Raw genomic sequence first — 27,026 nt, 5'->3', positions numbered from 1 at the left:
TTGAGCAAGATGACATCTGGGTATTTGTCAGCTACCATTCAGGAAGGCAGGGGTTAAAGAAAAAACTTCCCAGGCTCCTCAGTGTGCTGTGGCTCCGCCCCTTCTCCTGGGCTCCAGTTTGTTCCCTGCCTTAGGAAGAGCAGGCATGGTGGCTCTCAGAGCCACCATTATCTAATACTCTACACAGACTAATGGCAGCCCTTACGTCTGTAATACCTAGACTGGAAGGATACATTCCCACTTCACATCCACACATAGTTAGATTCCTTAGGGGCGCTGCCCTGAAAGATAGACCAGTTAATCATCACTTCCCCAAATGGAGGCTGCATACGGGGTTACATGCCCTGACCAGAAAACCATTTGAATCCATAATGGAAATTTCTCTTAAGCATCCTCATATGAAGACCATTTTTTGGTAGCCATCACTTCTGCCAGAAGGGTTTTGGAGCTAGCTGTCCTTTCGATGAACCTCCATTGTGTGTTTTTCATAAGGACAAGGGGGTATTGACCCTACCTTTATCCCTAGGGTCAATTCTACCTTCCATAGGAAACAGGAAATTTTTCTGCCCACTTTTTTTTGTCCCTAATACCAAACACCCCAAGGAGGTGTACTGGCATACATTAGATGTGAGGAAGAACCTTAAAAGCGCTTCTTAATTAGAAGCGCCCAGGAGATTCAGGTGATCAGATTCCATGTTTCCATAATTCATTTCCAATCATAACAGAGGGGTCCAGAAGCTATCATCCCCTTCCATCCCAGTAAGTGTTTGAGGGGACTGTATTAGTGGGAAGAAACTTATAGGGGATTACAAACAAAGCTGTTGGTCCCAGTAGGGATCATGGCACACTCTGTCTGCAATGCTTCCGCTAATGCGGCCTTTAACAATAATGTACCTGTGGCTGAAATTTGCAGAGCCGTAACATGGTCCTCCTTATCCACCTTTGTCAGGCACCATAGGCTGAACGTCTTCAGCGCTGCCGATGCAGATTATGGACACAAAGTCCTTCAACATGTCATTGGAGAGGATTTCGACCTTACCCTTTAACCAAGTCTGTCACTGCTAGGGGAGTTCACCCAGATGTCATCTTGCTCAGTGGAGAAATAACATTGGTCTTACCCGTGAAGGGGACTTCTCCATTGAGCAATTGATGACATCTGCCCTCCCATTGGTCGTTATCCTGCTCCAAGATTAGTTAGAATTTTTTCTCCTTATATATATAGTTATAAGTATAAACAAACAGTTTGTTGTTCTGGTTAACGGCCCAGGAGGTCCTCTTTGTGTTGGACATATTGTTGCAGGAGCCCCTTGTTCCCTTAGCGCCCAACAAGACTTCCTTTTACTGGTTACTATGGCTTTTTGCTCTTGTATTGGGTGCGAGTTTGAACGTTGTAATGTCAAGTTTTACAGAATTTTTTTCAGCTGGATACTGCTTTATGGAGAAGCCAGAACTGGAGCCCAGGAGAAGGGGTGGAGCCACAGCACACTGAGGAGCCTGGGAAGTTTTTTCTTTAACCCCTGCCTTCCTGAATGGTAGCTGACAAATACCCAGATGTCATCAATTGCTCAATGGAGAAGTCCCTTTCACGGGTAAGACCAATGTTATTTTGGGTTGCATCCTCAGTGTATTGTTATGCATTATTACTTTATTTATACCCTGCCTTTCTCCTTAGTGTGGGAATGAAGCCTCTTCCAATGCTCTCTTCCATTTTATTTTCACATCAGCTAGGGTGAGGAAGGTTGGGCTAAGAATGTTCGATGGGCTCATGGTTACCCAGAAAGCTTCCATTGCAGAGTTGGGATTTGAACCTCCAAGCTCTTAGATCCTATAGTTTGATGCTGCAGCTACTATATCATGCTGGCTGTTACACATTTCATCATGCTCTTTCGCATTTTGTATTAAAACCTGTAGTAGCGCTTGTGCCAGTTATCTGAGTCATTTAGTGGAGTGCTGACTGTCCATGATTAAATCTGTGAGTTTTCATAGATTGGGGGTTAACCTCTTCTGACCAGAGAGTCTTTAAATAGACCATCGCTACAATTCTGTTCTAGTGTGTATAAACAAGATGACCTGGCTGCATTCGTATGTTGAATTTTGAGCCAATAACCAAGAACTTCCTGTAAAACTTTTGCCCTCAGTGTGAATTTTCATAAACTCTGTTTTAGTAAGAGCTGTTGGTTTAGAAAGACGACAAAGGGCTTATCCATCCCCTCTTCTTGTGTGATGCAAAAATGTACTAAAAATGCTGCCTGCACCCAGGTTATTTTTCCACTAGATGGCAAGCGAAGTGTTTGGAAACTCTTTCAGACCGACGATGAGTGGAAAACAGCTGGGATATGGGAAAATTGACTTTTACTGCGTGTTAAAAACAACAGCGACAAATGGCTCGATCTCGGATTTAAGTAATATACCAACACAGAAAAAGCAACAATGATAATAAAAGACTACCTTGGAAAAGCCCACGCTATTGATCGTATCTGCTGCTACTCCATCACTTGTTCATATTGGCTTACAGCAGCAAATATGTTTTAAAACAGCAATTGTATAAAATAATTTGTGAAAATGAACGAAGAGCCGGACAAAGAAAAATCTATCAAGGGAGGGGTCCTAAAAACCAGGTGAAAAGGAATATGATTTTTCCTAAAGAAAGAACATTCCACATAACTGGGGCTACAGCTGTGAAGACCTTGCTTCCAATGTTTATATTATATTAATGATATTTAATGCAGGACCAGGCTGGATAAATGGATCTGGAAGTTTCAGTGTGTATATGCGTGATGTGAAGAGGGAGAATTACTAAAACATTCACCGCCTTCATTGGATTTCAAAGGTTTCATTCAGGATCGGAGACCCGTATGAACTTTCTTCTCTAGGTGATTCTTACCCAAAGCACCTTGATGCTACTTAACTATTCATTACTTGTGCTAGGTTTTTGATCAACCAACTTACATATAATGGTGCCCTTGTGTTCGGCTGTGTGTTTTTTCCTCTCCCTCTCTTTCTGTCACAATTTTTAGGTACAAGAGAGGTGAACACATGCTCTGCAGAGACGAGCGGGTGATGGTTTTTCAGCTCAGCTTCAGAGGACTGCAAGGAGTGAAATTTAAGACTGCCTTTCTGTCTTCTGAAGTAAAGGATGGTGAACATCTGCTGCATTGCTTCGCTGAGGTGAACGTGTGACTTCCTGCAGTCCTATTCACATGCTCTGCATCTCCTCCTCCAATTCGGGGGCCTAGTTCCTCCTCAGGAGATCAACCTGGGTCTGTGACACATTTTAGGGGGAGACTTACATTGCCGAATGATCCTGTGCACCATATCCCTGCTCATAGAAAACTAGCATGTCAGGGTCAGGTTCTAGAAGATCTATGAGTTGATCCTCCAGGCTTCCATTTGGGTGGAAGCCATAGTTTAGAGAGCTTTACATTCTCCCTGTGGCAGTTTTCCTAACCTCAACCCCCACCCCCAGTTTTTTGCCCACGTGAGGCTTGGAACAAGCGCAGCTCTGGAGGAGGGTGAGATTGGGAACATAAAACCACTTAACCCTCTAATGTGATGGTCCCGATCCCAGTGGTCTCCTACCTTGAATTACATTTGGGAGATCCGTTTCTGGATCTCATCCAATTTAATCCTCAGATCTAAGCTAGAACTCTTTCCCTTGACATCCAATTATTTATGTTCAGGGTGTTTTTTTTTCCTAGTGAGGATTACTTCAGTCCTAGAGGCCTCCACCTGTAGCCTGAAGCTCAAACACATTGCTGACTCCCTCAGCGAGAACTGAGTCTGCCTAATTGACTCCAGATTTCTGTCAAGAAGGACCTGTGGTTGCCCAGTACTGATAGGTTATTTGCACAATAAATGTTCCCCGTTTGCTGTGCAGTTGGCTTGTTTTCTTTCAACTTAGCCCTCTGTTGTGCAGACTGCATTCCCTGTGTGCCTCCCCTCCCTCTCGACATCTATCCACAATGCAGTTGTTGGTCTTTTGTTTGGGACCGAATGGTTCTCATCCCAGAGATAGCATCGTTGTAGTTGTGGTTTCTGTCTTGAACGTGGTCACAGAAGAGTTGCTTGTTGTGACGAAATTAGTGACAGCGGATGACCCTTGAGAACCTGTAGTATTTTAATACAAGTGCCACATGGCAATAGGGCTACCTGTCCTTCCCCCACAAACAGTGTATATCTCATTATATTATCCTTTTTTACTTTATGTTTTTTAAAAAAATCCTTGGAGACTGTTCATTCTCATTTAGCCACATTTCAAGGGATAGGGGAAGACTGTAACACACCCCTCTGTAAGTCCGTTCCATTCTATGTAAGTCACAGTTAATGTATGAAAACTCCATGGGCAAGAGAAAGTCAGAGGAAGTTTGCCTGGCTCTGTGTCGCACCCCCAGACTTCCTTGGCGTCTCCCATCCAAGTATTAACCAGGGATGACCCTGCTTGTCTTCTGAGAACTGAAGAGGTTGGGCCCTCCCTAGGTTGCCTCAGAACACATCACTTTAAAGGCCATTTGAGGGTATCGTAATGAACAAAGGAAGTCTGCGTTCTATGGTGATTTGGAAAGACTGGCTCCCCCCCCCCACACACACAGTCGTTCTCTTCAGTGCCCCACCCACCCACATGCGGGGCAACCTCTTCACAACTGGCCAACCCGGTGCGTCATCTTCCGACAAGAATGTATCACATACTCAGAAGCACTCTCTACATGGAGCAGCACCCAATTGCTCAAGCTCACTCGGCCTGATCACACAGACACAATTATCTTTGCTTATTGTTTTACGGAAGTAAGTCAGGAATACAAGTACACAGCCTGTATTGATCTGAAACGTATCTTTGATTTTTTCCAAATGACTGCCTTCCAGTTTCAAGCCTGTAATTTCCTATTATGGCAACCAAAGCGGCAGTTGTGGAGATTCAAACACAGTGTCATGGGTGAAACATCCACAGATCTATGGTGTTTCTCTCACTCCCTCTCCCATGGAAAGGAGATTGGACTGGCAGAAGAAGAGGAGTTTGGATTTATACTCCACTTTTCTCAGCCATAAGGAGTCTCAAAGTGGCTTACAAACTACTTTTTTCCATCATTCCATGACAGAGAACGGTGAGATCACCCAGCAGGCTTCATGCGTAGGAGCGGGGAAACAAATGCAGTTCACCAGATTAGAGTCCACTGCTCATAGCTTGCCATCTCCAGCATTGCCTTGTTACTGATTCCATCTATTTTTGGGCAATGCTGACCCTCCTGGCCTTTGGTCCGAGCACCATCAGTACTTGCATTTGGATTGATATACGAACTGCTGCTATAATGTATTTTAATGTTTTTATTGGTACACTATTTTATGATATTTTACATTGTAATTGCCTTTTACATGTATTGTACACCGCCCAGAGCCCACCAGGGGTTGGGCGGTCTATCAAGACTAATAAATAATAAAATAATAATAGTAATAATGTATGCAGGAGTGGGGAATTAAACCTGGTTCTCCAGATTAGAGTCCGTCACTCCTAACCACTACACTTCTCTCATTCAGTGAGAAGTTCTTTTAGCTGTAAAAGGCACTGCAAACTTCAGTCCTGATATATATATGTATGTATATGTATATGTCCTGATATATATATGTATGTATATGTATATGTATATGTGTGTGTGTATGTGTGTGTATGTGTATGTGTGTGTATATATATATATATATATATGTATATATGTGTGTATATATGTATATATGTGTGTGTGTATATATACACACACACACACACACACACACATACATACACATATACATACATATATATATCAGGACATATACATATACATACATATATATGTATGTATATGTATGTATATATGTATGTGTATGTATGTATACACACACACACACACACACATACTGTTCAATCCATTGCAACACACATTAAGAATATCCAGGTGCGACGGCTCATCAGTATTTGTGTGATGCAAAGGACGGAGTCTAGGATGTAGCTATCACTGCTGGTTCTGGCATTTGCCTGTGACTATAGTGGCAACGGGGCATCCACACAGACGTTCTCTCTGCGTTTTCCTTGCCCCCGGTGTCCACAGCTGACCCTTCCCCCAGCCTCAGAGGGCTTAAAAAAATCAATGATAGGTCAGGTGCTAGCTTTCATTTCTTCGGCAATTTTCTTTCATGGTACAGCAAAGCACCTGGGAAATGACAAGAAAAGAGTACAGGGTAGGATTAAGAATGTCATTTCACCTGAGAGCAGGTAAAAGACCCTTCTTGCTGCTCGTGGAAACAGTGAGGAAAGTTCTGTGGCAGTTTATAGGGCAGCACAGAGGATCTGACTTGGATTGCCCAGGCTACCCCTATTTCATCTTCCAAATGACAGCCAGCATGGGGTAGTGGTTAAGAGCAGGCGCACTCTAATCTGGAGAACGGGGTTTGAGTCCCCACTCTGCCACTTGGACTGTGGAGGCGTATCTGGTGAACCAGATTAGCGTGTGCACTCCAACACGTGCCAGCTGGGTGACCTTGGGCTAGTCACCGTTCTTCTGAGCTCTCTCAGCCCCACCCACCTCACAGGGTGTTTGCTGTGGGGGTTGGGTGGGTAGGGAAAGGAGATTGTAAACCCCTTTGAGTCTCCTTACAGGAGAGAAAGTGGGGATATAAATCCAAACTCTTCTTCTTCTACTCTCAGAAGAGAACCAGGGTCAGCTCTAATTAGTGTTTGGATGAGAAAGTCCAGGACGGCTACACAGAGGCAGGCAACGGCAAATGGCCTGTGTTTGCCTCTTCCCTTGAAAACCCTACAAGGTAGCTATAAATTGGCTGTGACTTGACAGCCATTTCTGCCACCCCTGAACATATGGACAGAGAAATCAAGTGGGTCGGGGAAAGGAAGCACAAGGATGGGGGAAAGCCGTGAATCCAAAATGGTCCATAGCTTCGTGTAAATGCAAACTTGCTTTACTTTGTTTTGGAGCCTTTGAGCCACCGTACAGTTCCAGACAAGACCTCAAAGGTCACACAGAAACCGAGGTTAGGTAGTGGGGAGATTCAGCCCAAAGGATTTGTGATTTCGAGCAGAGAGAAAGTCTTCTGGTCTCTGATACTGTCAATCCTTCTGCTTTACCAGGACAGGGAAAGAAATTAGGATTTGTTCTCATCCTGACGCCTGCCAGGGAATTCTGCAGCTCTTTTGTAGCATAGAAATGGTGCAGTTTCTTAGGGTCGTCCCAGAAACGAACCAAATTACCTGCTTGTTTTCTTTACGGCTCCCCCCCCACCCCCTTCTTGGAATTTCTCTGACTTGGGAATTCCTTCTTTGAGTTCTGAGTTTTTGCTAATGCTGCAAGTTAATTTTGGGGTGGGGAAAAAAAGGCAAGGGACGGGGCGTGTGGGCAGCTGTCTGAGAAATGCAAGAAAAGCCCAGCTGGAGATCAGACCGAGGGTCCGATGAGCCCAGCGTCCCCTTTCCAGTGGTGGCCAGCCAGATGCTTCAGAAGAAAAGGGCAGCTGCTCTTCCTCTTGCACCTCGTCTTCAGAGATACACTGCGTCTGAACCTGGAGGTTCCATTGCGGCCCCTGTCTTAGAAGCCCTCTCCCCTGACAGTGTGCCTGGCGGCTTCTTCCTTTCCAGGGCTTTGTCCTTACATGGCTGCGGCAGCTTGGTTGCCCAGGTGGAGGCTCTGGCGGGAGGCTGAAGCCGGCCAGCTGGCTTTGCGAGTTGTTCTTCAGCCAGTGTAGGTGGCCAACACCTCCCTCTGCTGGCTGGGGATGATGATGATGATGATGAAGATGATATCTTTCTCTCTACCCTTCACATGCTGACAGGAGGAGGAGGAGGAAGAGGAAGATGGTGATGATGATATCTTTCTCTCTACCCTTCATATGTTGACAGAAGGAGGAGGAGGAAGAAGAAGATGATATCTTCCTCTCTACCCTTTGGTGGCCAGGATGTTGACAGGAGGAGTGGGACAGAGCCTGCTGGTCTCAGTTGGCCCAACTTTGTCTTCAAGCAGTGGGTCCTGCCAGGAACCAGGAGGAGTGAGAAGAGCCGGGCTGCCCAGAGGTCCTTCGGGAGGGGCCAAAGGACGAGGACCCCCCTCCCTCCCTCCGCCCCCCAAGCACTCATCATAAGCCAGCCCCAACCCATCCTCTGGACCTGCAAGGGGTGTCTTCAGTCTGCTGCTTCTCAGCTCCAGGGCAGAGACTAGGCAGGCTGCTTAGACGGAGGAGGGGGGGGGGCGAGGCGAGTGGTGCTGGTGGGGGTGAGTGAGGGGGGGGGGGCTGATCATCGGAAGCCCCTGACAGCCGAGCAGCACCTTCGCCTGCGAGCCAAAGGCGGAGACACTCGCAGCAGCAGGCGCGCCCGGAGACGCACAGCAGCGCGGGCAGAGGAGGAGGAGGAGGAAGAGGAGGAGGAGGAGGAGGAGGAGGCGCGGGAGAAGAGCCCAGCTTGATGTCTGAGCGAGTCGCTCGCAGGAGCCCGAGCGAGCCGGAGCACAACTTCGCCCCTGGCTGGAAAGCGGCCGGCCTCGCCCCAGCGGGACCCCCGCGCCTATGGCACGGCTGCTGCGCCCGGGCATCTGACGCCGTCCGCGGCCAGCCGCCCCACTTCCCCCCGGTCGCCGCCGCCGCCGCCGCCGCGCCTCCCCACCCAGCGATGTATTCGCTGCTCTCCGCCTGCACTTGCGCGTAAGGAGCAGGGGCGTTTGCGCGCTCCGCGCAACCCGGGTGCCCATTACGCACAGCCATAAAACGGGGCAGAGGGGGTTTTCTCTCCCTTTCCCACCGCCCCATAACCTTTGGGCGTCGGATCCTGGTTGTCTTTTTGGGGGGGGGGGGTGAGAGGGAGTAAGGCCAAGCAGCTACCGGGGGTGGGAGGCGGGGGTCTTTGAATGAACTTTCCCCCCCTTCCTTCTCATCCCCTGACCTGTTTTTCTCTCTCTCTTCCTTCCTATCCAGATGTTTACATTTCTTGCTGCTGTGCATCCAGGTACAGGTAAGTGGCACCGCGATTCCACCCCCTTTCCCCCCTTTCTCGGTGGGCTGGAGGGGTCCCCGCTTTGATCTTTGGACAGCGCGCCGGCACTTCCAAGAGCGCCTTCTCTACCCCCGCCGTTGCCCTCCGCCCCATTGTCCAGCTTTAGGCGACCTCTGGAGTGGATGGGGCGGTTTGCCGGGGACGGGCGCTTTCCTTCGGCTTGGAGCTTGAACTTTTGTCAGGTTGGCTGCCGGCTGGCGCTGGACTCCTCTGCGCGCTCTGAGCCGGGCTCCGGTTTCCCTGCCCCCCTTTCCGAAATGACTCCGGCTGTGTGGTGTGGTGGATGCCAGTAGCTCGCATTAAAGGGATTCTCTGGAGTGCATTAGACTGGCTAATGATGTGAGAGGGAGAGATTGGCCTCGGCTTTGCGAAAACGTTGATGGATGCGCTTGCGTGGGACCGGCAGACGGTTCTCCCTTGTCTGCGCTCCCTCTTTCAGACTGGCCCCTTCCGCACACGCAAAAGAATGCGTTTTCAAACCACTTTCACAACTGTTTGCGAGTGGACGTTGCCATTCTGCACAGCTTCAAAGAGCACTGAAAGCAGTTTGAAAGTGCATTATTCTGCCTGTGTGGAAGGAGCCAGAGAGATGTTTGCCTTTTGTGTTTAAAAAGATCCCATCCTTTGGAAAGTCCAGAACTCAAAAGTGTGTGTGAGAGGAAGAAGGTGCGAGTCTATTCCCCTTCCCCCCTTATCCTTCATGCATCCATTCCGGGTAGGCTACTGGCAGAACTGGGCGCGCTGGGAAGGAAACTTTCCAACGGCAGGACCCTTATGCCCCATCTGCGCCTCTGCCTATCCCTCTGCCTGGCCCAGGGTAGATCCACGATAGATACATATCGGGGGAGGGATTTTTGTGTTAAAAAAAATCGGTGGTATGTTGTCGGGTGGAGTCGATCACGCTATTTTCCATGACAGGCTGATGTTTTGGTAAGGAGAGCTGGAGAGAGCGCGGGAGGAGGGTGTGGGGGGGGGGTGAAGGAAAAGGGGGGGGGGAAGCATGTGGATTTCTTTTGCAGAGTTGGAACTGGCGCGAACGCAACACGTGCGCCCTGAAACGGACCCGCCCGAGATCTTGAATATTTCAGAGTTGGCACAGGCAGGTGCGGCGCTTCTGGGAGCCCTGCGCGTTTCCTGGCTCGGGGTCTCCCTCCCCCCCCCCTTTCCAGTTTGTTGCCCTGGGCAGGCTTCCCACCTGCATTGTCGAGGGGGCCTGTGGAGGGGGGGGGGGCTCCGCCAGTTCCCCCCGCCCCACCCACCTTCCCAAGGCCGCCGCTCCAAGAAAGCCTTCGCCCGGAATGCACCTGTCTGCCAGCGTTTCTGTTGCGGTTGTTTCATGTTGGGTAGGAATGGATCCCTTACAAACGGATTAAAGCCTCTGAAATCCGAGCCGGCCAAAAAACTCCGAGCGCCGTGCCATAGCCTTGCCTCCCTTGCAAGAAAGAGAGAGAGAGAGAGAGAGAGACAGGAAAAAAAAACCCCTCCAGCTGGAGTAGGAAAAAATAACAAGGAAAGGGACCAGGGACGGCAAGAGAGAGAGGCCGAATCTTCTGGCTGTAAATTACTCTGCGGTTGGAAGGAAAAGTCAGCTTGCAAACAGGAGAGCAAGAGAAGAGAGCCAGAGAAAGAGAGAGAATCTCTTCCCCTTTCTCTTGGTCCTTGTTTGAATTTGTGCGGCAAACTCCATCGGACACCCCCCCCCCCCAATCCTTCTCTTTCTCTCTCTCCCCCCCTCCGCACTTTATCTCCTTCTCCCCTTTCCTATCCCCTTGATGCTTTTAGTGAATCAGAAAGACTTTTGGCTGCCTGCCTGGAAAGCACTTGCTTAGAATCTGATCTCTTACTTCAGCAACAGCAGCAGCAGCAGCAGCCTTCGCAAGGAGAGAGAGAGAGAGAGAGAGAGAAAAAAAAAGAACTGGGGAAGTTATTGGCATTTATACAGTTGGAGCTCTCGGGGCTTTCCAGAGCAATAAAATAACCAAGAAGGAGAAGAAGGAGAAGAAGAAATACTTGCTGTGCTTTCCTGCTGTTGGAACCCTGCTCGGGTTGAAATGCTGATTATGCAACCTTTGTGCAGAGGAGACCCGATAGCTGGGCTTTCTCTGGAGCAGGGGTAGGGAACCTGCAGCTCTCCAGATGTTCAGGAACTACAATTCCCATCAGCCCCTACCAGCATGGCCAGTTGGCCATGGTGACAGAGGCTGATGGGAATTGTAGTTCCTGAACATCTGGAGAGCCGCCGGTTCCCTACCCCTGCTCTGGAGGGAAGGAGAAGGCGGCAGGGGCAAGGGAGAGGCGCTTCCTCCTTGCTGAGGAGGGCAATGGTTAATAGGGATGGTCAGGATTATGGGGCAATGGGGAAAAGGAGCACCTTTCCCTGAGAAGTTGGCCATTTGAAATGGGCTATAAACAAAAGGGTGGGGCAGTGGTGGGATTCTAATAATTTAACAACTGGTTCACCACCCCCCACACACACTGTGCCCCCCTGCCACGCGCCCCCCTGCCGCACGCTTCTGCTGCCCACTTACCTGCTGAGGAGGTACTACTTTTGGAGGTGGAGGAGGGGCAATGTTACCTTGCCATCACTGCTCTGGAAGGCCCCTTGCTCCCCTGGGAAAGGGGGTGATTGGGGCTTTTAGTGAGCAGCAGTGGCGTAGGAGGTTCAGAGCTCGTGTATCTAATCTGGAGGAACCGGGTTTGATTCCCAGCTCTGCCGCCTGAGCTGTGGAGGCTTATCTGGGGAATTCAGATTAGCCTGTACACTTCCACACACGCCAGCTGGGTGGCCTTGGGCTAGTCACAGTTCTTTTGAGCTCTCTCAGCCCCACTTACCTCACAGGGTGTTTGTTGTGAGGGGGGAAGGGCAAGGAGATTGTAAGCCCCTTTGAGTCTCCTTACAGGAGAGAAAGGGGGATATAAATCCAAACTCTTCTTCTTAGTGCCTCAGAGCAGCTGGGTGCCCGGCTGCTCCAGGGCTCTGAAAGCCGCTTTTAACCACCGGTTCTCCGAACTCAACAAAAAAATTAGGTACCGGTTCTACCAACCTATGTGAACCGGCTGAATCCCACCACTGGGCTGGGAAGACAAAGGGAATCAGGATGACTCCATGGTCCAGTTCCGTGGCAGGCTTGTCAGCTTGCATTTCATGAGAAAGGAGGAAAGGCAAATATTTTTTGTGTGACCTTCTCTCTGAGAGAGCTGCCTCTCTTGGCTGGTGCCACCTGAGATTTTGCAATGATAAGCCAAAACCAAGGAAGTTCCCTGTACTGAGGCACTTGCAGTTGAAGATTTCAAGGTGTGTGTGTGTGTGGGGGGGTTGGTTGGTGTAGAACAGGGGTCACCAAACTACGACCCTCCAGATGTTCATGGACTACAATACCCATCAGCCCCTGCCAGCATGGCCAAGTGGTAGGGCTCATGGGAATTGTAGTCTATGAACATCTGGAGGGCCATAGTTTGAAGACACCTGGTGGAGAAGGAAGGGAGGAAGACGCAAGGAAATGGTTTAGCTCAGTTAAATTTATTTAGTTTGGGCAAGATATGAAGATTAAGGGGTTAAGCTTCACGGAGAAAGGTGGGTTTGGGGTTGAAATTTGAGGGAAGAGAGAACACCGGGAATTCCCCCTCTTCGCTTTCTTCCGAGCCTGCTAGTGGGTGATTTAACAAGACTCTGGTTATTATGGGTATTACTGTACAAAGCCAAAACATTTGATTAGTCATACTCAAGAGCCTTCAAGTGAGTGTTTATAGTATTAAGGGGAAGACTGGGGGAAGAAATGCAGGCGTGTGAAGTTTTAAAATGTTACAATTATGATTGACCATTTTGCAGTTCGGTCTGTGATTTTATCTGGACTGGATTACATCGTGGAGGGAAGGATTTAGCAGGCTTTGATTATAATGATCAGTTGGGGAAGAGTTAATCTTTGGTGAACAGGCATTAATTGAACGGCATTGTTTAGGCCTCATTTATTTAGGATGAAATAAGTGGTTACATTTGGCTTTAAGGGCCTTTGCATCCTATCAGTGGAATAGATTTGTGCCTGCACGGGATAGGTTTGATCCTCAAAGCCTGTCTCCGCTAATTCCCGTGTGAATTATGACCAAGGCAGCATCTTAAATATTCATGGGAAGGGTTTTAGCAGCCGATTGTGTTACTCAACGGTTTATTGATCAAAATTACTTTTCCCACACATGTTTGGGCTGTGATTTTTACACTCATCGGTTAATTCAGGGCTTACTCTGGTTGGGAATTTCAGTCTCTGCTTTTGCTACATATCCTGAAGATGGCAGGGAGTTAATTATAGTAGCTCTGACCCACCAGGGAGCTGCGCAAGGTCGATCGAACCGAATGGGAAGCGGACAAGTGCTGTTGGTCTGTGCTCAGCGATTGCTGCATCTCAAAGGATGTACAAACCGTTTATTTATTTGCTTCATCTATAGGCTACCTTTCTCCCAATGGAGACCCCCAAAGTGGCTGACATAATTCTCCTCTCCTCTCTTTTATGTTCAGAACACCCCTGTGGAGTAGGCTGAACTGAGAGTGGGTGACTGACCCAAGATCGCCGAGCTAAGCTTTCCACGGCAGAGTGGAGATTCAAACCTGGATCTTCTTGATCCGAGTTTGACATTCTAACCCAGTGATGGTGAACCTATGGCACGGGTGCCAGAGGCGGCACTCGGAGCCCTCTCTGTGGGCACGTGCACACAGAGTTCCTTATGTGGGGGGTGGAAAATCATCCCCCCCCCCACACACACATCTAGGCTGATCTGGGCCACTGAGCATGACATGCGCACACCGCAGTGAGCAGGGAGGACTCGGCTGGCAGGCCCGGTGCCTGTGCTCCAGGTGGCTGCTGCCCGAGGGGGGGGGCTCACCGAGGAGGCAGAGATGCTAGAGCAGGGGTAAGGAACCTGCGGCTCTCCAGATGTTCAGGAACTACAATTCCCATCAGCCCCTACCAGCATGGCCAATTGGCCATGCTGACAGAGGCTGATGGGAATTGTAGTTCCTGAACATCTGGAGAGCCGCAGGTTCCCTACCCCTGTGCTAGAGAGGCACAGAGCGGTGAGTGTGGGACTTGCTGGAGGCTAGAGCAGGCTGGCAACTGCTCGAGCAGGTGGGGCGGAAGAATAGGGAGCCAACCGTTTTTTTCGAAACTAAAACCTCAGCATTCAGGTGAAATTGCCGGGTTGGCACTCTGCAATAAATAAGTGGGGTTTGGGTTGCAATTTGGGCACTCGGTCTCAAAAAGGTTCGCCATCACTGTTCTAACCACTGCACCCCCCACCGGTTTCATTTCGTATTTAGGCTGATACTGACAAAAGAAGAGCCCTGCTGGATCAAACCCCAAATTCCACCTGGCTGATTATTGTCTTGCCCACACTGGCTAACCAGATGTTTCTGGGAAGCCCCTCCAGCAGGAAATGAAGGCAGCTAGAGAAACCCAGTGCTGCTACTGCACTTTGCAGTGGCCAGCTGTGCTGATTGTTACATCCTCTGAAACAGAGAACAGACCGTAATCGGTTTCAGGATCAATAACTAGAGGAGACTGAATAAAGAGCCAGCCAGTTTGGAAGACCACAACCCTTGGAATCAGAGATCCACACTCCCTAGGAAGACTTTCATTCTTTCACTTTTTGGAAGGGACAGAAGGTTTTAAAGATGTAGGCGTATTCAACAGCGAAACGTCACTTGCGTTGCCCTCTAGTTCAGGCCCAGTTTGATGATTTTTGCTGGGACTTTTGCGCTCTCCCTGCTGTGATTTGGGCGCATGCGGAGACACCGCAATCTGGGTCCTCCCTCTCCTTGACCCGGGTGCGCACAGAGTCATGGTGGCGCAAGGCCAGCTTCCACCTGCTGTCCCACTCGACCTCTGTATGGGGTTGGGGGAAGGCTGGCCAGGTGTGCACACCCTATTCTCCATTGCTGCTGCTGATCATGTAGTGCATTTGGCAGGCAGCAGTGGGCCAGGGGCTGCTCCTTCTGGTGGTTGGTCTTTCCTTAGCTAGGACCTTCCCTGAGCCTCTTATGGAGCCCCCCTGCTCTGGTGTCTTGGCAATCAGCTAGTTCTGCCTAACGGACAGGCCAGCTCTGCTCCGGCAACTTGCAAAAGAAAAGTCAGGGCAGGATATCTCTCTGCCCTCAACCAAGGCCAGGGCGTTTTCAGTACTGCTCCCAGCTCTGCTGAATGAGATCCGGGCCTTGCAGGACTTGACGCAATTCCACAGGCCCGTAAGACAGAGCTATTCCTCTAGGCCAGTGGTGGGGAACCTTTGGCACTCCAGATGTTATGGACTACAATTCCCATCAGCCCCTTCCAGCATGGCCAATTGGCCATGCTGGAAGGGGCTGATGGGAATTGCAGTCCATAACATCTGGAGTGCCAAAGGTTCGCCACCACGGCTCTAGGCCTAGGGTTGAGGGCAGCAATGGCATTTTTCATCCCAGCTGGCCTTCCTGCCCTTGGCTCTATCTCTATCCCTCTCTTGCCTTTTCCCTTCCTTCTCCTTCCCCTTAGTTAGGGTTAGGTTTCGTGGCGCTATCAGGAAATTGGCAATAGTTCTGGTTTTAACTGGGAATTCTCATTGTAAACCGCCCTGTATAAATCAAATCATAAATGAATAAATAAACATTTACATTTGTTGTAACTGGAGCAACATTACTTTTTGCTCAGGCTTTCAACCAAGGTGTTTTGTCCCTTTGATTTTTAGGCTGCTTCTGACTAAAGTGCCAATTTATCCATCTCGTTTTAGGAAGTGTGTGGTTTACGCTGCTGGCTTGTTTCTTAGTAGCTTGAATGGCTTTGGGTTGTGTTTTACTGGCTTGTTTTTTGCTTGACTAGTTTAGTTTGATAGTTTTAGTTGTCAGCAGAGGCGTAGTGCCCAGGGGGACATATGGGGACAAATGTCCCCGGGCTGCGGCCATTTAGTCACGTGGGGGGCGGAAAATTGCCCCGATACCCCTTCCTCCTGCCCCTCAGGTCCATACACCGACTTCTAGACCTGGTGCAAAAAACGTTGTTTGGTCGTGGTGGGGGAGGGTGGACGCCCATACTGGGGGAGGGGGGGGGCGCGGAACACTCAAATTTTGCACAGGCCTACATTTTCCCTAGTTATGCCTCTGGTTGTAAGCTGCTTGGACCAGGTCTTTAGAGAGGCGGTATACACATTCCACCCCTAAAAATCATAACTATAGCTGAAAAATTGTATCTTCACAATATTGAGAGCTGTTTTCAGGTCTCAATGACTACCTTTCCAGTAGGACTGAAATGATGGACACTTAGAAATGGTCCACATCATTGGTTTCTCTTGCTGCAATCTGCAAACAAAAGGCTGTTTTCATTATCCCCTTGTGATTGCACTTGAGGGTCCAATCCTAGAACATGCTTAGATGATTGAGAAGATTCTACACATTCAGAATATGTGAGTAGATACCTTTTGGCAAGCTTTGCGTAGCCGTTGTAAATTCTTGCTCTTTTGGTAGAAATGCATCTTCCTGCCCCCTGCAAGAGACCTGCTTCCCTTTGCTTGGGGCTGTTGATGTTATGGAGTTAGTTGACTAGACTGAATGGCCTCCTGCTTAAGGCTGGAAGAATGGCAGGACATTTTGGAGGTCATTGATTCAAAGAGTCATCATAAGTCAGAAGCATCTTCACGGAACTTGAGTTTATACACAGTATATATTACTCTTAATTTAGGAATATTAGAACGGAGAGAAGTTCTAATATTCCTAAATTAAGAGTAATATATACTGTGTATAATCTCAAGTTCTGTGAAGATGCTTCTGACTTATGGTGACTCTTTGAATCAATGACCTCCAAAATGTCCTGCCATTAGCAGCCTTGCTCAGATCTTGCAAACTTAGAGCTGTGGATCTTCCTCTTTTCCTGCTGCCTTCAACTTTTCCTTGCATTATTGTCTTTTCCTGTGGCTTTTATCTTCTCATAACGTGACCAAAGCATGATAGCCTCAGTTTAGTCATTTTAGCTTCTAGGGACATTACAGGTCTCATTTGATCTACATCTCACTTGTTTGTCTTTTTGGCAGTCCATAGTATCTGTAAAACTCTCTGCAACACCACATTTCAAAAGAATCCACATTCTTCCTGTCATTTACTGACCTTGGAAGGCTGGAAGGCTGAGTCAACCTTGAGCCGGTTACCTGAAACTGACTTCCATCAGAATCAAACTCAGGTTTGATCCTGAACTTCTTAGCCGTACCATTTATGTTATGAGCAATTGCCTGCCCTGTCTTTGAGCTGAATGGGACTATTATTTTTTGCTGTTGAAGACTAGGTATGTGCCAGTTTAGTGACATGTTGCAAAAGAGGACACTGGTTTGCACTGTGCCAAATTTACCACAGCTAGTTCTGGGGTGGCTTAAAGTCAAGGATCATCCCCCCCCCCCCACGTTTTCATACCAATGTGGGGAGAACATGGCAGCAATACTGTTGGAGTTAGAGATCCCCCACTGCTAGGACAGTGGAAGAGCAAACAAAGGGAAGTGCCAGTTTCTGGCCCATTCTGCATGGAATGCTTACCTCGGGGCGCTTTGCTGCACAATGGAATTTGTAGTGGGGTTTCCTCGTGTTTCTCTGTTTACATGGAAGGAGGCAGTCCATGGCTACTACGCAGCTTGCTTGCTGAAATTCCCTGGCTTCTGCTTTTCGTGGTTAACTCCTTCTTAAAGGCACCCAGTTGCAAAATTGCTGGCTTTGTTAATTTGCTATTATATGATATTGGTTTTATTGCAGTTATATGGATATTTCAGCTCCTTTCCAAAAGCAGTTCCCTAGACCACAGTCTGCTGAAGAAGGGGACCATGTCCTAGAATTGGTATTCTCTCCCCCCTCCCCCCCAACATACTTCCTGCTGCTGCTGCCAAAGGAGGACAGAGAGCCTTGTTATTTTGATATTCCTGCATTAGATCTACCCTCACATCCGCTCCCTGCTACCCCTGTAGTGTTTGTGGGGATTTACACCATCCCTGGAAAAGGGGGGAGCTGAGTGCATAGGAAAATTGGGCATATGGCAGGATCAAGCACTGTTATTATTATATCAGAATATATGAAATATCAGAATATATGAAAATATAGAGATCAGTGTGTTTTGGTTAAGCTTGTGTGGCTGAGCTTCTTTTCTTTGACTTCCACTTGCTGGCAACCCAAAGATGCCGGCAGGACAAGTAGGAAGCAGGAAGGAGCTGACAACGTGGAAGGGGGCTGAGGGGGAAGCCATGGATGGCAACGTGAGGGAGTGGGAAGGGTAGAGCTAGGTGGGCTGGCCGTGGGTGGAGAGATCATGTCTAGGGCCAAGTTGTGCTCACTGGCAAATCTGCCCTGCTCTGGTGGTGAAACAAATTAAAATTGCACTAGAAGTGGTGTTACTTGCTGTAGAGAGAATAGAAAGTGAAAACGGGGCTCCGGAAAATACGTCTATACAAGAAATAGAAAATATGTCCATACAAGAAATCTTGTAGCGACGGACATTTGCGGCAGGCATCTTGTGTAATCTGCCCCACTTGAAATTCTCATCCATGAGGAATTTGCTGAAGATGCAGGCAAGCTCACCTGACTGCAGACTGTACCATTTTCTCGTTTATTCTTCTGCTGTTGTCCCTGTTCCAGAGAGAGCGACTTGGGTTTTCATAAGCCACAGCAATTTAAAATGATGATTGCGCATCCAGTCAGCTAGATGATTTAGGCTGTCTGAACAGCTGTATGCTGGACAGAGCAAGAGTGTGAATGAGCTATGATCTGCTTGCATTCCCAAAGCCCCTGGGTCTTCTACTGGTAGGGCTGGAATTAGGTAATCCCAACAATAAATGTTTGCAAATGGGAGGAACTATTTCCAGGAATACACAGCGAGAGGCTCTCTTGTCAATTGGATCAAAATTCATGTGAACGAAAATAGAGCGCTTGTGTGTGAACACCAAAGGACCTAAATGTGCTTTCTGGATCTTATTTGTGCTGGTGATGTTTCTGGTTGAGATAGATGGAAGGCATGACCAAAATCTTCAGAGGTACAACTTGGAATGTCTGTAGACATGTAGAGATATAGATTAACTGGACAAATACATATTTAGAGGTGAGATCATCCGTCTCTTGTCTTTCTCCTGAGGTGAGATCATCCATGCCCTGTCTTTCTCCCCAAAGGGGATACAAAGCCAGGTACATAGTGCTTTCCCCCTCCATTTTATCCTGATAACAATTGTGTGAGATAGGTTAGGACAGTGGTTCTCAACCTTCCTAATGCCGCGACCCTTTAATACAGTTCCTTATGTTGTGGTGACCCCCAACCAGTGGTGGGATTCAGCAGGTTCGCCCCACTTTGGCAGAACCGGTTGTTAACATGGTGCTTGTAAACAACCAGTTGTTAAATTATTTGAATCCCACCCCCGGAACCGGTTGTTAAATTATTTGAATCCCATCACTGCCCCCAACCATAACATTATTTGTGTCTCGGTTCCTAAGACCATCGGAAATATGTGTTTTCCGATGGTCTTAGGCGACCCCTATGAAAGGGTCGTCCAACCCCCGAAGGGCTTGCGACCCACAGGCTGAGAACCGCTGGGTTAGGATCAGTGGTGGGATTCAGCACAGGTTTGGTAGAACCGGCAGCTAATTTTTTTTTTTTTAGTTCGGAGAACCGGTTGTTAAAAGCGGCTTTCAGAACCCTGGAGTAGCCAGGTGTCTTGCCGCCCGGCTGCTTTGAGGCTCCAAAAGCCACGAGCACCCTCTCCCAGGGGTGTGAGGGGACTTTTAGAGTAGTGGCAGCAAGGTCCCATTGCCCCCCTCCCCACCCCCACAAGAAGTTCCTCTGCAGCAGGTATGTGGGTGGGTGGGACGCGCGGTGGACTGGGGAGGGGGATGAACCGGTTGCTCAATTATTAGAATCCCACCACTAGTTAGAATGGTAGTGTTTGTTTGGCCTCAAGTCACACACTGCACTTGCAGAGCAGTGTGGGGAGTTGAAGCCCCCTGCCTAGGTCCTAGCGCCATGGTGGCGAACCTTTGACACTCCAGATGTTATGGACTACAATTCCCATCAGCCCCAATTGGCCATGCTGGCAGGGGCTGATGGGAATTGTAGTCCATAACATCTGGAGTGCCAAAAGTTCGCCACCACTGTCTAGCGTGACCTTTTAGTTGCAGCACTACTCTGTTGGTGAAATTTATTGCTCATAATTGTTATGGTCTTTTTCATGTACAAAATGACAAGAAAAATAAGCGGGAAAGGAAGGCTTGGCTCACATGAAGCTCTAGACATGGCCAGAATGTGTGTGTGTGTGGGTGTGTGTGTGTGTGTACGTATGTATGTATGTATGTATGTATGTATGTATTTTAAGTGTTTGAATGATAAAAGTGTGATCTGTAGACCAGCAACGGAATGATCGGAGGCAGTATCTTGGCTTGTATCTTGCAGGGATGGGGGCAGAGTATCTCTAGTTGAAATCTGCTTGCTATTTGAATCATCAGATCAAAGCTCCATGAATCATGCAGAAATTCAAAAGTCTCTTTTTATTATATTGCACAACTCTTGTGGTTTAGAGACAAAGAGTAAGTCTAAGACGTTGCTGTCTGAATGTTGGCCGTTTTCTTGTGGACATCTGCTCAGGGCTTCATTTTTTTTGCAATCAAGGAAGTCTCATTAGGGGAATAATGCCTGCATGCTACTGAATGCGAAGACTTCCTGAGCTTGAAGGGCTAATAACAGATTGTCTTTATGGCTTCATTCATTAGCATTAAAAACCTGGCAAACAAACAAAAAATTAGCCACAACAAATTAAATGCTTCAGTGGCAGTTCAAGTTACTGCACAGTAAATATTTTGTTTTCTTTTTAATGTTACGATAAGCTTGGAATGAATCCACAGTGGTAATATCTTCAGTGTTCTCTGATTAACGACATGCTCGGTGTTGCTCTGTAGTATTGGAAAAGGGTATTAAGAGTTCCAAATGTCGAAGAGCTATTTGATTCTTAGTATTTGGACATGAACTGGTAGAAGCTGAGATCATACATCCTAGAGGCTGGAATCCGTACCACAACAGCTTCGTGTGTTTATTTTATTTATAAAATCTGTATGCTAAATTTCTTCCCAGTTTGACCACCAGCTGACAGTAGCCCTGTTCACATGTTACAGTGAACATCTTGCCTGTACGTACATTTGTAAGAAAAAGCCGGTGCATTTTCATTTTATGAGTGAAACTGGGAACCAATACATGGATAAATGTGGGATGTCGTTTTTAAATCCGCACAGATTGAATAAAATTTACAATTCACAACAGTTTAAATGCCACTAAAGTTAATTGTATGTATATATGGCAAGATCGGTAAAGATCTGCAGAGGATCTTGTATAGAATGGAAACAACGTATGAAATATTACATTAATTTTATGGTTTTTAAAGCTGACCTTCTTTCTGCAGTTAGTGCTCAAAGCAGTTATAGAGTTGAGATCGGGCGACATCATTTTCTAGCTGATCCAGTCAAAACTTGGACATTTTATGGCAAAACCATCTAAAGGATGGACCATCAAAATCCCAAAGAGCTGCACCCCCCCCCCCAGCTCCCAATAGTTCAACGAGAATATAAAATGCTTGAAACAGAAAAGTTGACTAATCTGGTATGAATAGGGAAAGGAGGACGGTCTAATAATGTTTATATTGTTAAGCAGTGAGCATTGGTTTTAAATGACTGGAACAATTTGTACGGCGAGGTTTCCTTTTTATGCTTTTAAAAAAATCACGAGAACAATGAACTGTATCGCTTCTCCTAAGGATGGGTGAGGAGGATTTTAACTAGTCAAAATGCTAATGCTTGCCCATCTTTGATGTTGCTATGGTTTGTTGGGCCACCCCTCCGCCGCCCCCCCCTTGAAGGAGGCTCTCTAACATAAAATCTGAGACTCCTTCCTTTCAGGTTGAATTCACTCATGTGCCTCGGTCACATACTCACTAAACCTGATTACAAAAGGAGCGTATTGGTTAAGGGCAACATGAGGAATTCATTTGGGTTCTGATGTAAACACAGGCACTGTAAAGACTATCACAGTCCCCAGTGGGCCAGGTGCAACCGGAATATAGCTGAGCACCTGATTCTCTCCTAACAAATGCCAGGAGAGATCCCTCAGATATCTAAGGAAATTACAGACTGTCTGAGACTGCTTGAACAACCTCCTTATTGACATTCAGCGGCATCACCTTAGGCTGAAGAGCAACATAAAAGGAAAGAGCTTAGCCTGTCATGGTCTGGATGTTTTTCTTTGTGGTAGTTCCTTCCAGTGATCAGAGTCTAGGAGGAAGAAGGGGGGCGGGGGGGGGGCTGGGCAGTGGGGCACATACTTTTTCTTCCTTATTCAGGAAGAAGGGCTTCCACTTGTGAGAACTCCAGAAGCGATCCCATTTTTGCTTCTTTTTGAAGATTTTGCATTTCTCCCCACATTTAATCTGTGGTGTGGCTTTTCTCCCAAGCATTACTGCTTTATACATTTCACAAAAGGGGGAACGAGTCAGACCTACCTCCGTGTAGGAACCAAGAAGTGGACAAATAAAGAACCAGAAGTAGAATAAACTTTTTGGAAAGTTAGACATGTATATGCCTCGGATTTAGATTGGAGGTGGCAGTAAGAGGCCATTCTCCACATAGAAAAAAAAGAAAATTTACAGTGTTTTATATGTTAACATGGCACCTGATGGAGATCTGTGATTAGAACAAAATCCATTGCTGTAATGGTCATTAACTCATAGCAGGTTCTGATCTGGGAAATGAAAATGTGCATACAATATTGTCCTTTGTTTAGTAATTCTTAAATTGGCTTAATTTGTCCACAGAAACAATGAACTTATATGTATTTTTAAAATTTCACTGTAACCTCTTGCAAGAAGAAGTGGATTTTTTTAAAAAAAAGTCCTACTTTGAGTTTTGCTTGTAACGTAGATCCAGAGTTTTGCACTTGAGATTTTCCAAGTTGTACATCTGAAAAGCCAAATTCTGTGCTGTAAGAAGAAGAGTTTGGATTTATATCCCCCCTTTCTCAAAGGGGTTTACAATCTCCTTTCCCTCCCCCCTCCCACAACAAACACCCTGTAAAGGTGGGTGGGGCTGAGAAAGCTCCAAAAAACTGTGACTAGCTCAAGGTCACCCTGCATGTGTTGGAGTGCACAAGCTAACCTGGTTCACCAAATAAGCCTCCACAGCTCAAGTGGCAGAGCGGGGAATCAAACCTGGTCCTCCAGATTAAAGTGCACTACACCACGCTAACATTGATTCAAACATCTTTGTCCTCAGTACAAGACATTCTGGTTAAATAGATAGGCATAATGTTGGAGGCAGTGCTTCTATACTTGTATGATTTGAAGTTTGGAGGGCCAAGAGAGTGGGATTGGATATGACTGGGAGATGTTAAGTGGGTGGAAGGGTCCCATTTTTGTGTGGGAGCAGTCAGGGTCCCAAAATCTCTTTTGGCAGTATCTTACCTACAGAACATTGAGTGGCTCTACACTGTGGAGGAAGAGCCTGTTCTATGCAGGTGCCAGAGGTGGCACTCAGAGCCCTCTCTGTGGGCACGCACAGAGTTCATCATGTGGGGGGGGGGATCGCCCCCCCCCCAGATCTAGTCTGGCCTGGGCCACTGGGCTTGTTTATTAGCACTAAACCTAAGACCTAGTTTTGGGGAAGCAGTATAGGTAACCCTGTTAAGCGCTGTTAAACCCCACTGATTTTCATGCAAAAAACTAAAGCGCGATCCTTTACCTGGGAGTCAGCTCGGTTGCTGGCAATGGGGCTTGCTTCTGCGTAAACCCTCCTAGGGTCGTGATTCACCCATTCAAAGCATTGCATGGATGCTTCACCAAGCTTATTCCCGAGTAACGCACGCCTCAGAGCCAACCATTTTTTCTAAACTAAAACCTTGGTATTCAGGTTAAATTGCCCTGTTGGCACTTTGCAATAAATAAGTGGGTTTTGGGTTGCAGTTTGGGCACTCGGTCTCGAAAAGGTTCGCCATCACTGCTTTAGAATGACTTTGCTCAGTGGTGTGGCAGACCACAGAACCAAGCATTTCTTTGTGTGCAGCAGAGGTCTGGTAATTTCTTCTTCCAACATTGGCATCTTGGTCGCGTACAATCCCTTCTCAGAAGGGCCAATGGCAGGTTTTCATGGGCCTTTGAGGAAGCCTTCTTGTGCAGGTTCCCTCTCCATTGCCAACTCCTCTTGCTACTCTGGAAGGAACAGGGAGTGTGATGGCTTAGTGGCAGAGCATCTTCTTGACATGCAGAAGATCCCAGGCTCAATCCCTGGCATCATTTTAAAAAGGGTCAGGTGATCAACGAGGCTCTACCTGAAACTTTGGAGAGCTTCTACTGGTCTGAGTAGAAACTATTGACCTTGATGGACTGATGGTCTGAATCAGTATAAGGCAGCTTCATGTATTCAGAGTAGGTGTTCCTCTTCCATACCTTCTTTGGCGCTCGTTGGTGGGAGCAGGTCTAAAGGGAGCGCAAAGAGTCAGAGTATCCAAGCAAAAAAGCAGGAGATGTTCATAGGGGAGATCTACCATTTTCTGATGGAAAAGTTGTATGGGGGAGTTAACCAATGACGTGATTGTCTTGGACTTGGTTTCCTCTGCTGCCACGAGGTGTGTCTCTTATTGTGGAACAGAAGATCAGTCCAACATTTCTAGTTGAGGGTGGACCTCTTCTGGACTGCCGTACCCATCTCTGATACCAAGGCCAGTTACTAGCCAAAGAACATGAACCATAAAGAAACAGACTGCCTTTGTGGCATACAGCCTGGTTCTAGTCAGCTCACATGAAGAGTGACGCTCAGGGGCGTACTGCCCAGGGGGACATATGGGATCAAATGTCCCTGGGCTGCAACCATTTAGTCATGTGGGGAGTGGAAAATCACCCCCCACACCGTTCCCCCTTCCCCCTGGGTCCATGCACTGATTTGTGAGTTGAGGCATGTTCTATAATGTGATAGTGACTTTGAGATGACCTGGTGCAAAAAAAAAATGTTGTTTGGTCATGGTGGAGGAGAGCGGCCGCCCATATTGGGGGTTGGGGAGGTGGGTGAAAAGCTCAGATTTTGCACCGGGCTACATTTTCCCTAGATATGCCGATTCTTCTAATCTCTTTGGTGCCTTACAAGGAATGATGTCAAATTTCCCCATATTGCCATTAGGACTAGGAAGTTCAAAAGAGAGAGAAGTTAAAACTGTGGTTCTCATGATGGCAGATTCTGTAAGATAAGAGAGCCACGTTGATCTGTGAACTTCCGATCCAGAGCCTCGTGTGTGTTCTGAGGCACGTGCATTGTGTGCGGGAATCTCCATTCCATTTAAAGAAGCAGCTGTGTGTGTGTGTTTGCGTAGCAGCCCTTCCCGCTGAAACAAGTGAGGAAGCCTCTGATCTTGGTGTCGTTCCATAACTAAGAGGAACTGCTGGATTAGCAGGCCTGTGGTGGTTTTATGACGACAGTGTGTGCAACATTTGAGTGGCAAATGTGTTGAGCGCCTGCCGGCATCATGCTACGGGAGTTCAAGGGATTATTTTCGTTGCTCGCGCCGACTGTAACGGCAATAAAGAAGCTTCCCTTCTTGACCATGAACAATAAATTATAAAAGAATTCTTATACAATGCTAATAGGTTGTAATAATAACAGTAGCGAGTGCCAGATGTCTACACTAGCAGGACAGCTGAAGAAACTGCGGGAGGAATCGTGCCTCAGAGCACATGCTTTGCATATGGAAAGACTAAAGTTCGCTTGCCGGGATCTTGGGATATTTTATTTACACTGTGTTAGTCTCCCTTTCTCGCTGGGATGCCAGGTGGATTCATGGAGTAAGTCAGTGCAGTCAACAGGATGGGATGTCCAATAAACAGCGCAATAAGGGTTTGAATGGTAGAAGTCTAAAACTAGCCAGAAACCTGACAACAGGACTGCAGCACAAGCGCATTAACATGATATGTTAAATGAGGCAGAAATTGCACAGTAGGATTCTACTTACAGCAGCCGGCAGCATGAGCTATATGCAATAGAGCACAGTACTTAACCCTTTACCTAAATGTCTTTCTGAACCCTTTTGTTACAGTACAGCCCTATTACCCATGTAAACAATATTATCTTGTGTTGTCGAAGGCTTTCACGGCCGGATTCAACTGGTTCTGGTGGGTTTTCCGGGCTGTGTGGCCGTGATCTGGTTTCCTGGCCTTTGTTCACTAGACTACGGCCACGCAGCCCGGAAAGCCCACCGGAACCAATATTATCTTGAATAATTCAGTTTTGCATAGTTTGCGGGAACTCAGGAGAGTGGGACTATGGGAGCCTTCCTGGCCTCAGCGGGCAGGCTGTTCTATAAGGTGGTGGTGGTGGGGCTAGAATGGAGAAAGCATCCGTGCGGGTGGTTTTTGATTTTGCCTGTTTACAGATTGGCACCTGCAGAAGGTATCCTCTGTTCGAATCCTTGTCCTAACTGTTGCCAATCAGACAGCACTTGGTAGATTGACCAGTGGTCTGTCTTGGATGTAGGGAAGTTTCCTTTGTTCTTCCTTTGTTTTTTAAAAACTCATCACTTAATGAAGAAGAGTTTGGATTTATGCCCTACCTTTCTCTCCTGTAAGGAGACTCAGGGTGGCTTACAAGCTCCTTTCCCTTCCTCTCCCCACAACAGATACCTTCTGAGGTAAGTGAGGCTGAGAGAGTTCCAAAGAACTGTGACTAGCCCAAGGTCACCCAGCAGGAATGTAGGAGTGCGGAAACTTCACCAGATAAGCCTCGGCCACTCAGGTGGATGAGTGGGGAATCAAACCCGGTCCTCCAGATTAGAATCCACCTGCTCTTAACCACTACACCACGCTGGCTCTCTTTTGTGGACCATCACCGTTGTGCATGGTTGGGCAGCTGTTGCTCTGGCAACTGGGTGGAAGAGCATATAGAAGTCGGTTCAATGCTGAATTTTCAGCATGCTATCAGCAGGATGTATCTTAAATCACGTTCAACCATTGG

At 47.5% G+C, this 27,026-nt stretch overlaps 1 protein-coding gene across 2 annotated transcripts in view; it reads left to right on the top strand.

Annotated features, from left to right (window-relative positions):
* The first annotated feature begins 8,217 nt into the window (after positions 1–8,217).
* The window catches only part of FGF18 (fibroblast growth factor 18), a 154,890-nt gene continuing 136,081 nt past the window's right edge, over positions 8,218–27,026 (top strand). For both annotated transcript variants that reach the window (XM_048500062.1, XM_048500054.1), the window contains exons 1-2: positions 8,218–8,673; positions 8,944–8,980. In XM_048500062.1, the coding sequence (XP_048356019.1) occupies positions 8,438–8,673; positions 8,944–8,980 (273 nt within the window). In that variant the 5' untranslated portion in view covers positions 8,218–8,437. The remainder of the gene's footprint in view (positions 8,674–8,943; positions 8,981–27,026) is intronic.

Source organism: Sphaerodactylus townsendi, linkage group LG01 (genome assembly GCF_021028975.2).
Source record: "Sphaerodactylus townsendi isolate TG3544 linkage group LG01, MPM_Stown_v2.3, whole genome shotgun sequence".
In the NCBI taxonomy this organism is placed as follows: Eukaryota; Metazoa; Chordata; class Lepidosauria; order Squamata; family Sphaerodactylidae; genus Sphaerodactylus; species Sphaerodactylus townsendi.
The sequence above is the reverse complement of the archived record's forward strand: the minus strand, read 5'-3'. Positions and strand labels throughout refer to the sequence as shown.